At 30.9% G+C, this 12,402-nt stretch overlaps 1 protein-coding gene across 1 annotated transcript; it reads left to right on the forward strand.

Annotated features, from left to right (window-relative positions):
• Nucleotides 1-4,074: 4,074 nt before the first annotated feature.
• Nucleotides 4,075-12,100, forward strand: LOC106682201 (transcription initiation factor TFIID subunit 12). Its single transcript, XM_014422927.2, has 4 exons — nucleotides 4,075-4,191; nucleotides 5,863-5,997; nucleotides 7,040-7,345; nucleotides 9,955-12,100. Exons 1-4 carry the CDS (start codon nucleotides 4,159-4,161, stop codon nucleotides 10,714-10,716), a joined length of 1,236 nt encoding a protein of 411 aa, XP_014278413.1. The 5' UTR covers nucleotides 4,075-4,158; the 3' UTR covers nucleotides 10,717-12,100.
• Nucleotides 12,101-12,402: the final 302 nt, after the last annotated feature.

The raw sequence follows: 12,402 nt of genomic DNA on the forward strand, positions 1-12,402 counted from the left end.
AATGTACCTAGGAGGTGGTGAATGTCCGTTATTTCTATTTTTGAAAATATTTTTAAATTTCTAAAAATTAATTTTAATAAAAATAATATACTATCGTAATATAGATCCCTTTTCTGGTTCTCAGCAACGATGGATTTTGCCGAACAATGTATCAGACGAAAGAAAGTTAATGGAGAAGTGACGAATCGCAATTTCGACTCTTAAATTATAACTGGAAATTTAATAAAAGTCATTCAACAATGAACACATCTAATGTGCGAGTTCTTGGAGTAGAGAACAAGCGTTAATATATTTTAATGTGTTTTTAAATAAAATAAATAAAAATATTTTAAAATAATTCTTTTTAAAAATAAATATTAATTTATTTCAATACATAATTATTCAACTGTTTTTTCTTGGCTTAAAGGTATAGATGAGTATCTCCATTTAAAAAAATAAATAAAAATTAATAAATAAACATGCAAACTGCTCCTATCTCTGGAAAACGTGATTAATTATCTTTTACTTCTGCGGTGCATATTTAAATAAACATAACTCTTCTAACCAGAGTAATTATAAACATTAAAAAAAATAAAATCTTATCACCATAGACTGTAAAAAGAACACCAATGAGCCAAACAACTTTATCCTCATAATGATAAATATTATCTGGGAGAAAATATTTAGAGCTTATCACTTTATGATGAAATTTTAAGTGACATGGTAAGAAGAATATAAATTAAATATTTACTCTCGGGTTTGAAATTATCTCGAGTACAGGATTTCTAGGTTAATTCCATGTAAAACAACAATATATAATTAATCATATTATCAAACAGAATAATTTTTTTTTCAAAGGAAACCGGCCTAATTGATAATTACTTACTTGTATTTTAAAGTAGAGAAAATAAAGTTAATGTAACATTTTACGGAATCGCATTCCATGGACAAGGTATGTACTTCTTGTAATGAATTTTCTTCCATCTTTCCTATACTCTAGGGATCTCTAAACATTTTAGGCTAATGGGCACAATCACTTCTCCATTAAGTCTTTAAGGTCACGCTTACCCACCTACGAAGTTCAACGGCGGCCCAGGACTAGGCCAACTAATTGTTGTAATATTATTAGTTACAGTTAAAATCTGCAGTTGCATTGCTCACTTATATCAGTTATTATGTTTCTTGACAAAATAATACCTTAATATCTGATTATTACAGATTTACATTGTCAATTTTACAAGTAAGTACCCAAAATATAATTTTTGTTTAGAGTCTAAACTTGATTGGAAACTTTTTTTTTTGTAGTTGTTTTCCATGACTACTAAACTGGATGCAATAAAAATTTTGAGGTTTAATCTTTACCAAAACAGAAACATAAAAAGTTTAGAACGCAATACATAAATGTTTTTCAAATTATGATCGAAGATATGTGAAGAAGAAACAATTAAATTTGGCAGTTCATAATTTTTATTAAAAATCTAAAAATATTGCTTATCGAAAATTCTAAGCTTACTCCATTACTGTAAAAAATATCAGGCACCCCTCGTGCTTCACCCAACTTTCCCTTACACTACTTTGGGACGAAATTAACCTTGTATGTTTCAAAACAGCGCTTTTAATTAAATGTTTATTATTTAGGATGAAGATAAACTTCATGTATAGATAAGAGACACTAAAATATGTCTATTGTCATAGCAACTATAAAAACAAGAAAAAAAAATTTCTACATCAGTTATATATCAAATTATTTTATATTTTATGAGAAAAAAAATTTCTCAATCAGTTATATATCAAATTATTTTATATTTTATGTTTATTCATTGTTTATTACTACTCACAGTGAGATATAGCTAGTTTTTCAAATACTAACAATTAAATGTATTTAAAAATTCGTTTTTATTCTATATTTTATTGTACTACGTTTCGGGTTTCCCTATCTTCATGTAATAATACTAACAATAATAGAACTTATAGTAATAAACTTAACAAAATGAGGAATATTAGTACTTGAAGATGGTAAAACCCGAAACGTATCACAAAAAATGTAGACTATTGATAATATTCTAAATGGAAGTTTTTTTCATCTCAATATCTTAATAAATGAGAACAAATAATTTCCTAGGAAAGAAAATTCAGTACTTTAGCTCCACGTAAAATAAAGAAATATTTGGACTTTTTTTTTTGTAGATACGTTCATAACTCCTCAAAATTTTTTCAACCCAATTAAAATCATTCAACCCAAACGCTATATATAGCTCGGTAGCAAGTAATTTTTATATTAACTCATAAACAACTCACGATTTAACTAGTGGATAGGAAAGATCTCACTTTAATTTTATTTATAAATTCACACCTGTCTTGAGATCGAAGACACCAAGCGACTGTGATATATTACAAATTTATAACAGTACCATCAAACCTCCTTCTGACTTTAATTCATTTCATTAGTTAGCTTAGGAGATCCATCATCCAATCATTTATTCTTCGGTATATCCTGGCAAGAAGGTTCATATTAACCATATCTTGTACAAGTATATAGGGGTGAGGATAGGGTTTTTAGTGAAAATCTGTGGGCGGAATTATATTACTGGAGTACTTTGGGAATCATGTAATTTAACGCAGTGTTTGCTTGAATTGTCAGAAGCTTATTTAAGTGAGTTTTATTTTGGCAGTTTTATAGGTGAGTGAAGCATATGACCAAATAGGTTTCAGCAAGTAGGTATATGCGTGTAGTAGCTGTCTTAATTTTAGTGCGAATCATTAGTGACATAGAGAGAACGGGAGTTCTAAATGCTTACGTTAGCCGTGTATGCTTAGCTAAGCGCTCCATGTTACTTTAATCGAATGTCAATCCTAAGCATTTTACTAAAATTGTTCAGCCGAACTGGTCAGTTGTCGGTGTATAACGGGGGAATATGTGTCTAGGCGGAGGGTGAATTTTCGTGTTAGGGATTTTTTATTATTTAGTTTGATTTACTTAAGTTGAAATTGATCTTGAATTTTTATTAGGTAATTTTGGAATGTCAGTGAAACTCGCGTAGAGTCCGTATGTCTATAGAAGGTGGCGTTGTTGTCGGCGTACGTTGCGAGAGGGTTAATGACCAGTGATGGATCATGTGTATACAGCAGGCGCCAGAATCGGACCTTGAGGAAATCTGATCTAAATTTGATGGATGAAGGAGGTTTCTGAATCTTGTCGTACAGCGAAAACCTGCGTGAAATAAAAGAGGAAAGAATGAGATATTAAGTAGGAGAGAGGAGTGATTTCAATTTTAGAGAGGCGTCTTGCGCCAAACTATGTCAAATTCCTTTTAATCACATGATACAGAATTTTTATACGTGCCATAGAAAAATCCTCAAATTAGATGGAGTTCTCCACTTTTAACAAGCGACGACATTTTTTTTTTCTCTTCTTGGAATTAGCAAACTAATGTTTCCCCCCATTTTTCTCTAAGATCCTTTGAAATCAGTAATTTATCAAATCGAAATTTCACATCACCTAAACCTCGTAAGAAGTCATCAATGTAGTATGAAGAACTGAAAACCCTTTTCTGTCTAAACAAAAAAAAGGACTAATATTCAAGAAAGTTAGTTAGTTAATATATTTATATATTATTTAGTTACTTAACATATTTTTTCTTTGTAAGAAGATGGTTCAGATAGCTGACATAATGAAATATTTATTAGTGACCAACATTATACCCCACTTTGCAGAGCTTTAATGAAAACAAGTCACAAACATAATATGATGAAAAGTATGAAGAGACTAAAAGAATATAAGCAGAAGTTTGGATTAACGAAATAAACTAATGCAAATATTAAATCATAATTAAAATATAAATCTAATTAACCTATCATTGTAAGCCTTAATCGTAAATCTTCGATATTTTCGAGAAAAAAAAAACTTTTCATCCAAAAGTTCATTGTTCATAACAACCATTCATTAGGAATTGACCTTAAACTTGAGGCGTGTAACTGACCCTCCTGACAAATTAATGAACTTGAACCTTTCAGGAAGGATGGATTTATTGACATGTCTGGGAAGCTAGTTGCTAAGTCTGCCGTCCATTGCGCTTTAGTAGATGCTTTGCCACAGTCAAGCATCTGGTCTTCGTGAAGGGGTGAAGTCCTTTGTTCCAGTTCAAGTCCGTTCCCATTTCTGATTCTTGTGGTCAGGGCATGGAGAGGATAGAAGGTGAAGCTGAAGAGAGGGTAATGGAGTGATTTCCGACGATTTTGTTATCTTTATTGTTTATTACTATAAAGGAACACAAAATTAAAGTAAATAATTTCTGATTGAATTTTGTAATTTATACGTAGAATATGTATTATTTAATTTGTAACTTGAAGAAGTGTATAAATATGAAGATGAATATATATTTTTCCTATTATTGAAGATATGATATTATCTCAATAAAACAAGTTAAATTCCATGTCTATCATGGCGAATTACTTTGAGTAACGATAATTATTTGTATAATAAAAATTTGGAGTAGAATTACAATTATATAGGCTAACATTAAGTTTGAATTCTGTGCCCTAATTAAAAATTGAAATGAATAAAATTAACTAACAAATTGAATTCTTATATTTACTTATTTAATGATTACTTAATGTTTTTATATGTAGAAAATAGTTGCTTGAATTATACTGAAAAAAATCTACCTCTCCATATTTTACATAAAATGTCATTAAGTTTCAAAATTCATTCGCTTATCTAAGGGACTAACCTCACACAACTTGACCTAGATCAAGCAACAAGTCAACGGACTTATCTCAGACCACACGGCTAAACTATTTGTCAACGTCTATGTTCATTTTTTATTCAGACAGTGAGGAAACTGTAGTATATGAATTGCAATAGAAATGTATTATATAAATATTTTGTTACTAATTTTCAAACATTTTTTTATCACAATAAATACTATTTTATACAGCCATAAAAAAAATATCGTTTGATTGAAACAGTAAATAATATATAAATAACCAATCGCCATTTTGAAGAAATGTTGATCAATAAATAAGCGCAACTCAGTGAACCTTTTATTGAAAATATACTTAATATTGCTGATTTAAAAATAGAATATTTAAGATCGTCAAATCAATAAAAAACTTGAGTTATTAGAAATCACATTTATGATTATCATTTATTGTCCATAGATGTGGAAAACTATTTAAGATAATTTAACAATTACAATAATTTAGAGAAGTAAATTATATTTTGAAATTTGTTAACTTTCAAATAATTTTTTTTTTTTGACTGGGAAATTATTTTCTGTAGATTGGCTTAGAACTTAATAGAGCACAGATTATAAATGAAATCATTTTTTTATCACTACGATATATTTGATTAATTTTATATTTTAAAATATTTTAGGACTATAATTATAATAAATGTGACTCAGTATTTAAGCACTACGGGTTATAGAAAAAAATATATGTAATTTTATAAAAATATAAAACTGAAAATTCATTTCTCTATCTGTGGAACTTCCTTTACTTTACGATGATATGATGCTAGAACTGAGGAAATTAACTTTATTGATAATACATTTTGATTTGTAAGGAGATAACCTCCTTATAAACAAAAAAACAAGTAACTGAAAATTATCTTTAGAAAAAACTTTAAGCCTCACAACTAGGAAAAGTAAATAGATGAAAAGTCAGCTTCAGGCATTGGAATAGAAAAGGCAAGTTCTTATAAATAAAGACAAAAGGTAGCTCACCCCACATCAACAGTACACAAAAGACCCACCAGCTTCATATAGCACATCACTCATAGACATAGACATCTCAGTCCATTAACGTTTGGCAATTACGATGTATTATTTGAAGGTATGTACGATGTATATATTAATTCATTAATATATTGTATTTTTGCAGCCCATGGATTTAGAGCCAAGCACATCAGTCGAAGAAGTTAACCTAGAGGGTCTTCACCTTGACTCCAATACAATTCCTAGCGCTCAACCTGTATCATATTGCAGCAAGAAAAGGAAACCTCAAGAAAACTCACTGGTAAGAGGGAGGAAAAACACGATTTATAAGTTATTTAAGGAATCATTATCTAGGCCCTTTAAATCAACCATAGGAGGACCAACTGGAGACATGTTATTTCCCATTCACGAACTTCTTCATCACCACCGTCATCAATCGGCACTGCATCCATCGCTGGGATCTTGGCCTCCTCAAGCATCTTTCACCAGTTTATTTGCAACGCACCAGTCCTAGTTTGGAATGGCCTCTTTCTTTCGTGGTCTATGTAATTGCTCATCGAGGAGTTTACTAGTACGTGTCACAAAGATTTAGATTAAGAATTAAACCTCATTTTTTAGCAATACATTGCATGTCTGTCACTCGTACCACTGTCATGCCTCAGCATCTAAAACCGAAATAAACTTTCAATCTTTAAAGACTTTAATCTTCTGTCAGTAATCTAATGACTGGGATCCCAAGATATGTGTACATTTTTTAATAGGATGTAAGTTACCTTGTTAGAATGACGAGCATAGAGATCTAACGGACTATTTCCGTAAAAATGAATACTAGAGCTAATTTCCTCCATGCATGTCATCCTAGTTAAAAATATTAACTTTTCGCCCAAAAAGTGCAATTCGTTTTCGGACAACATCCAAGATAAAGTAACCAAAATTTTGTATTTTAATAATATACCAAAATAAAATGAATATAATAGAATAGATTAAGAAAGGCTTTGATTTGCTCTTGCAATCGTCAGACAACTGAAAGGATTTCGGTTTTCATGGATTGCAAGATATCCCAGAATAAATAAAGGTTACATTCTCAATTTCGCCTCAGAATCTTTCTCAAAAAATATTTTTTTTTAGCTAATAATGAATAATCTTTTTTTCCAATATATTTTTATTTTTATAAATTTAGAGTAGGAAAGATTCCAGACGTCGTGGCAGAAATTTCGTTGGAACATGGAAATTGAAGCTTCTCTCCACCATCTCTGCTTTTGTTAAAGGGATCTAGATATAATAAGAAATTGCTTTACAAATTATTCCAAGTTTATATAGCAACACCATATTTGTTTTTATAGGATCTGCAAGACCAGAATAGTTCAAATGAGAGTAGTGAACGCGAAGAGATGCTGAAAAAGAGAAAAATAGAGGATGCTCAATCCATACAGGAACAAATGACACTAAAGCAGGCCACAGACGAACTGGACCTGATGTGTAAGATTTGGGTTATGGAGCTGAGAAGGCTGCCCCTGGACCAACAACTCTTCGCCAGGAAGGCCGTCTGCGATGTCCTCTTCGAGGCCCGGCTTGGGCAACTCAACAAGGATTCGGTCAGAATCAATCGCTCGGACGTTGTACAGAACTACTTAACTTGTGTCCATGAGGTAATAATCGTTTATTGTACTCACTAATACGAACATAATAACTAAGAATTGGCGTCATATTTATGTATAATGCAGTAAGGTTCTGGAATATGGAATCATATTTTAGTTCACTATGCTCTTGATTAATCGAAACTGCCCCAGAAGTTCATCTACTCATTTCTGAACATTGCTTCTCTTCTTCAGAGACCGCACCCTAGCAGCCTTCTTCAATTTCTAGCTAGGAGTCCATTCTTCATTACTTTACTAATACTGGTTTTGGCCCAGAATGTCATATTTTCCCTTTATCTTGATGTATATTATACACCAACCTTTTATTAGATATTTTTAGATTTTATGATATAGCGGATAACGGAGGTTGTTCCTTATAGTCTATGGAGCAAACCCTCTCACAATGGTTCGCCCCGCATCACAATACATTCCTCATCACTGTAAACCTAGTAACTAATTCCCTTGAAAAAAAAAAGAAAAAAGCCACACTGAACTAATGATGGTAGACTCACCTATTAGACTTACTTTTACTGTCACTCAGCATTTCGTTATAATATTCGTTATACTAAAGCTCGATAGCCAGAAAATCATAAATATTTAAGAAATAAATTAAAATAATATGAAAATAATTTTTTCAAGTCGTTTCCACGAAAGTTGTTAACTAGTGATCAAACGGCCAACAATTCTTCGAAATGAATTTGTAAAAAATTGAATAAAATAAGTTTAGCATTATTGCTCATGCTTCTTAAAACAAACTTTACTTTTTAAAATAATTGAAGTAAGTTTTTAGAAAATACTGAATAAGCAGTAAAACGATAGTGGTGTATACACTCCGAGTCAATTACCACAGCTCATAAATTATAAGCTCATTTTAAAGCTTATCGTGTTGCATGACTACAAAACAAAAAAAATATAACTTGTTTTCAGTAAATATTGTATATTAGAGTGTAAATGTGGCTAGAGACTATGTTATTTTATTTATTTATTTTTCATATACCTAGTTTGATTATGTTCATTTTGTTTATTCTTCTGTTTATATATATTTTAAGATAGGAGTTTTTTCATTTATTTTATTTTATTTTAGTATGTATGAGATCATTCATCACTATTACCTATTGCTCACAAATGTGTGGCAGATTGTAATAGCTATCAATAAATAAAAAGGTAGTATTTAAAAAAAAAAATGTAATAATCATAAAAAAAATTTAGATTTAAAAAAAAGTTATTTTGCCTTCTATAAGTTAAACTCATGTTTTTTTGTTTGTTTGTTTTTTATATCTAAAATTTCAAGATATAGAAGTAAAGAAAGATATCCCAATATAAAATAAAGTCTAAATGTAAAGAAGATGCCATAATAATTATAATATATTTTATTAAAAAATAAAGAGAAAATTTAGGATACAAGTATTTATTAAGTAATACGAATGTTCCATAAATGTCAAAAAACATTCCTTGTGGAAAAAAAATATATAAAAAGAAAAAAAATTTGTTTCTGCAATAATATAACATGTTTCATTCAAGTTCTGACATGCTGATAAATATTAAGTATGAAGTTCTTGTTTTATATCATTGATAACGTTCTCAAAATGAAAGTGTTAGTTCTCACGGCAGCTTACTGACTTCAAATATTATTTAATAAATCTTTTTATCAAAGATTAGGCAAAATTAACTGAAGTAAAAAAGTAACTCAAGTCAAATTGGTGAGTCCAGCATTTTTGTGAGTCCAGTACAGTACAGCCAGATTTGTTTCATGATAAATAAGTTTTTTTTAGATTAGTTCTAAGGAACAGAACGATGAGTAATTTGAAGGAACGTGGGAGGATGAGATAGATGGTACTGGGTTGGGTTGGTCATGATATTGCTTGAATTTATATTTCGAACTATATCAATTTTTATTTTTTTTTCTATGAATGGATACGTTACAAATGTGTGAAATAAAATGAGATACTATTAAGATGCTAATCAGTCATAAAGCAGCATTTCGGATCATTTCTAGATTAAATATAGTTCAATATTTTTGTTAATCAAGAAAAACGATCTATTGTTATTACCGGAATTTCTTAACACCTTCAAGACCATACATTAACATATTCAAGAGATCAAACCAATATCATTTTTTATATTTGTACCTAGAAACTAAATGGACGGTTTCACGTATTACTGACCTGAAATATTCAATCTAAGCAGGAAGAAAAAAAAAGCCTTCAAGCATTAAAAATATTAATTATGAGCCTAACTATAAGCATTTTTAATAATATTAATAACCATGAAATGTTTTTTTCTTAATTATTTTCTTAAATAAAACTCCTATAAACTGACCCAATACTAGGTCCAGTTTCGTTTCCGCATTTAGGTCAGTCTCAACGATCATCAGTCCACAGACAGTGATGGTCAGATCACACGCTGAGAAAGAATTTTCTTTGAAAGGCGCTCTAAATGGTCTGGTAAGAAGTTTAAAACCTAATTCTTTATCGCGGATCTTTAATATACGCTTGACTGCATTACACTTCATCAATTGTTGAGGTAGCTGTCAAGACATATTTATTTGACTTAAGTAGTTTGTTAAAGCTATATTTTAAACGTTTGTAATGCAATTGTAAGATAAGATTTAATATTTACAGGAACAAGGGAAAATCTGTGCTTGCCCGAATGGTTGGGAACAGCCACAACAGAGGTGCCCCACTTCCTCATTGCAGTTGTATCCAGGGCACTCTCAATGTTATTCAAAGGGCACATGGAAAGGAAACCTCTCTTCGCCTCACCGCCCTCCTTTCTTCGCCACTTATTCCAACAGGTTTGTAGCACCCAATGCCGTGCACTATCCCTACCCCAGGGGTCCGAGGATAGGCCGCCCGATAGTAATAACTACGGCCTTGAATAACATCACTACAACTACCATCGTAGTGGTGACTCCGAGGATGATCAGTGCTACCGCTCCTTCCGCTAGCTTCAACAACCAGGTTGTGACAGCAGCAACTCCTGGACCCTCGAGGATCAACACACTCAATGTTTCACCCTACCGAGTCGAAACTTCAACAAACACATCCATCAGCACTGTGTCTTCTACAAACACATCCATAAGCACCATAACTACAACAAACACTCCCACTTACACTACAAATAGCCATGCTGCTCCTCCTCCCAGTGCACCATCAGTCCCTTCTTTGAACAATACACAAATTCATATTCCGAACACTGCTAGCCGCTCTGTCGCTAGTACGAGCTCATCAATACCCCCCAACTCCAATAACCAAGCTGCTTCCCATTCGGAGCCCATAGTAACCAGCCTCCAAAGTACAAAGCCAACAGTCAATACCTCAACCACACCAACTGTAAATACACTTTGCGATGTTCGCATGGATACTGTAACTACAGATAATTGACTCATTCATTTTCAAGGTAGTATCTTTCAGCTATCGGAAATAAGGTTCTATTTACATTATTACATTGTTGTGATTGTATTAACACTTATATCTTTCAACGTTACCTTGTGAAAACCAAAAGCAAACACTCTTGTATTGTCGTTACGGTATAAACCAGTATGATACCGTTCTATGGATGTACTACATGTTGTTTCAGTGTCAATATGTAATATGTAATTATGAATTTATATCAAAGATATTGATGTTATACTTTATGTGAGGTTTAGGAGCGAATTCATAAACGCTACTCAAGTAAAAGTTTTTATTTGACCATATTGATGTAATTTAACTTGACCTATACTCAGGTAAGCGAAATTCACTACTTTACTACTAGTGAAGTATGTTGAGACCTGAAGATCTTTGTAAATATTGTTCCTGATTTAGTCCTGCTCTAATTATGATTGCTTGTAGAGCGATATTAAACAGGAGAAGAGCTGTTGATTTTTTAATACTAAACAAAAAAAAAATTAACAAATTTAAACTGATTCAGTGTCATTTATACGAATTCTAGTGATGCAACCTAACGATGGAAAAGTACTAACCTTAATGGCCTTTCATTAATGCCATTTTTTAAAAATTTTCCACTTAAGTTTAAAAGCTCTCTTTCATGAATTATTACTTTAACTTAATTTGGTGCCGTTTATGAATTCGACCCTTAAAAGTTTTTAATATCGTTTCCCTTATAAATATCGGAGGGAATAATATTAGTTTTTCGTCATAAGGATTATCCGTGTTATTAGTTTGTATTTCATGTTTAAGGGAAACCAGACCAAAAACCTCTCCTGTTCGAATAATGTGTGTTTGAATAGCTTAAAATTATTATCTTAAACTATATGAAATGGTGGATTAATTTCACAAAATGAGATTCATGTCTAATATTTTCCATCTTTCTAGCGGAGACTGCTAAGAATTAATTTTGTCTTACAGCAGACATGGTCTGTGAAAGGAGTAAATATTGAACCAATGCAAAAAAAAATAATAGCTTGACATTTACAATCATGTACATTTTAAAAACCTGAATCGGATCTTGGGGTGAATTAGGCAGCCACAAGTTCGTTAATACTTAAAATTTGACTTCAACCTCATTCACATCAATAACAAAATTTTATATCAAAAAGAAGTATACAATTAAGTATAACCTCTGAAGATAAATAGGTAAACTCTGTCACTTCTAGCAACCAGATAATTTTAAATAATGTTAAATATTGCTTATAAAGGTAATGTATATATGAAATATTACCATGTCCATCTTCATCATCTATCCAGTATTAACTTCTGGTGCCATATGTTGATTAATGCAGCATAATACTTTGATCTATTCTTTTAAAAAATATTAAAGTTGATTTTTTTATGTAAAAATATATATATTCATATACTATTTTGTATGTAAAATTATTTGAAATATAACTGTTATTTAAATAAAAAAGATTGTCAATATTGCTATTAACCCATTGAAATGCGCCAAGAACTGCTGAATTAATTCATGGTAGTTTAAAGTTATGATAGGTGCAATTTACTTTTAATTTTAAGGTCATAGTTACCCCGAAAATAATTTGAGAGGTTTAAATATTTGTAAATGTTTAAGTTTCCTTTAGTTTCTGTACTACGTAATACTTTAAATATTACTTTCTAATAATATTTTTTTAA

This window comes from Halyomorpha halys, unplaced genomic scaffold, assembly GCF_000696795.3.
Source record: "Halyomorpha halys isolate HHAL.00 unplaced genomic scaffold, Hhal_1.1 Scaffold396.1, whole genome shotgun sequence".
Taxonomy (NCBI): domain Eukaryota; kingdom Metazoa; phylum Arthropoda; class Insecta; order Hemiptera; family Pentatomidae; genus Halyomorpha; species Halyomorpha halys.

What these genes read in the sequence shown, in the direction of transcription:
- LOC106682201 (XM_014422927.2), top strand. Translation starts at nt 4,159, where the DNA reads ATGGAGAGGATAGAAGGTGAAGCTGAAGAGAGG. An exon ending in AACCTCAAGAAAACTCACTG is followed by an intron (nt 5,998 to 7,039) that starts GTAAGAGGGAGG and finishes TTGTTTTTATAG; the next exon opens with GATCTGCAAGACCAGAATAG. An exon ending in ACTTAACTTGTGTCCATGAG is followed by an intron (nt 7,346 to 9,954) that starts GTAATAATCGTT and finishes TAATATTTACAG; the next exon opens with GAACAAGGGAAAATCTGTGC.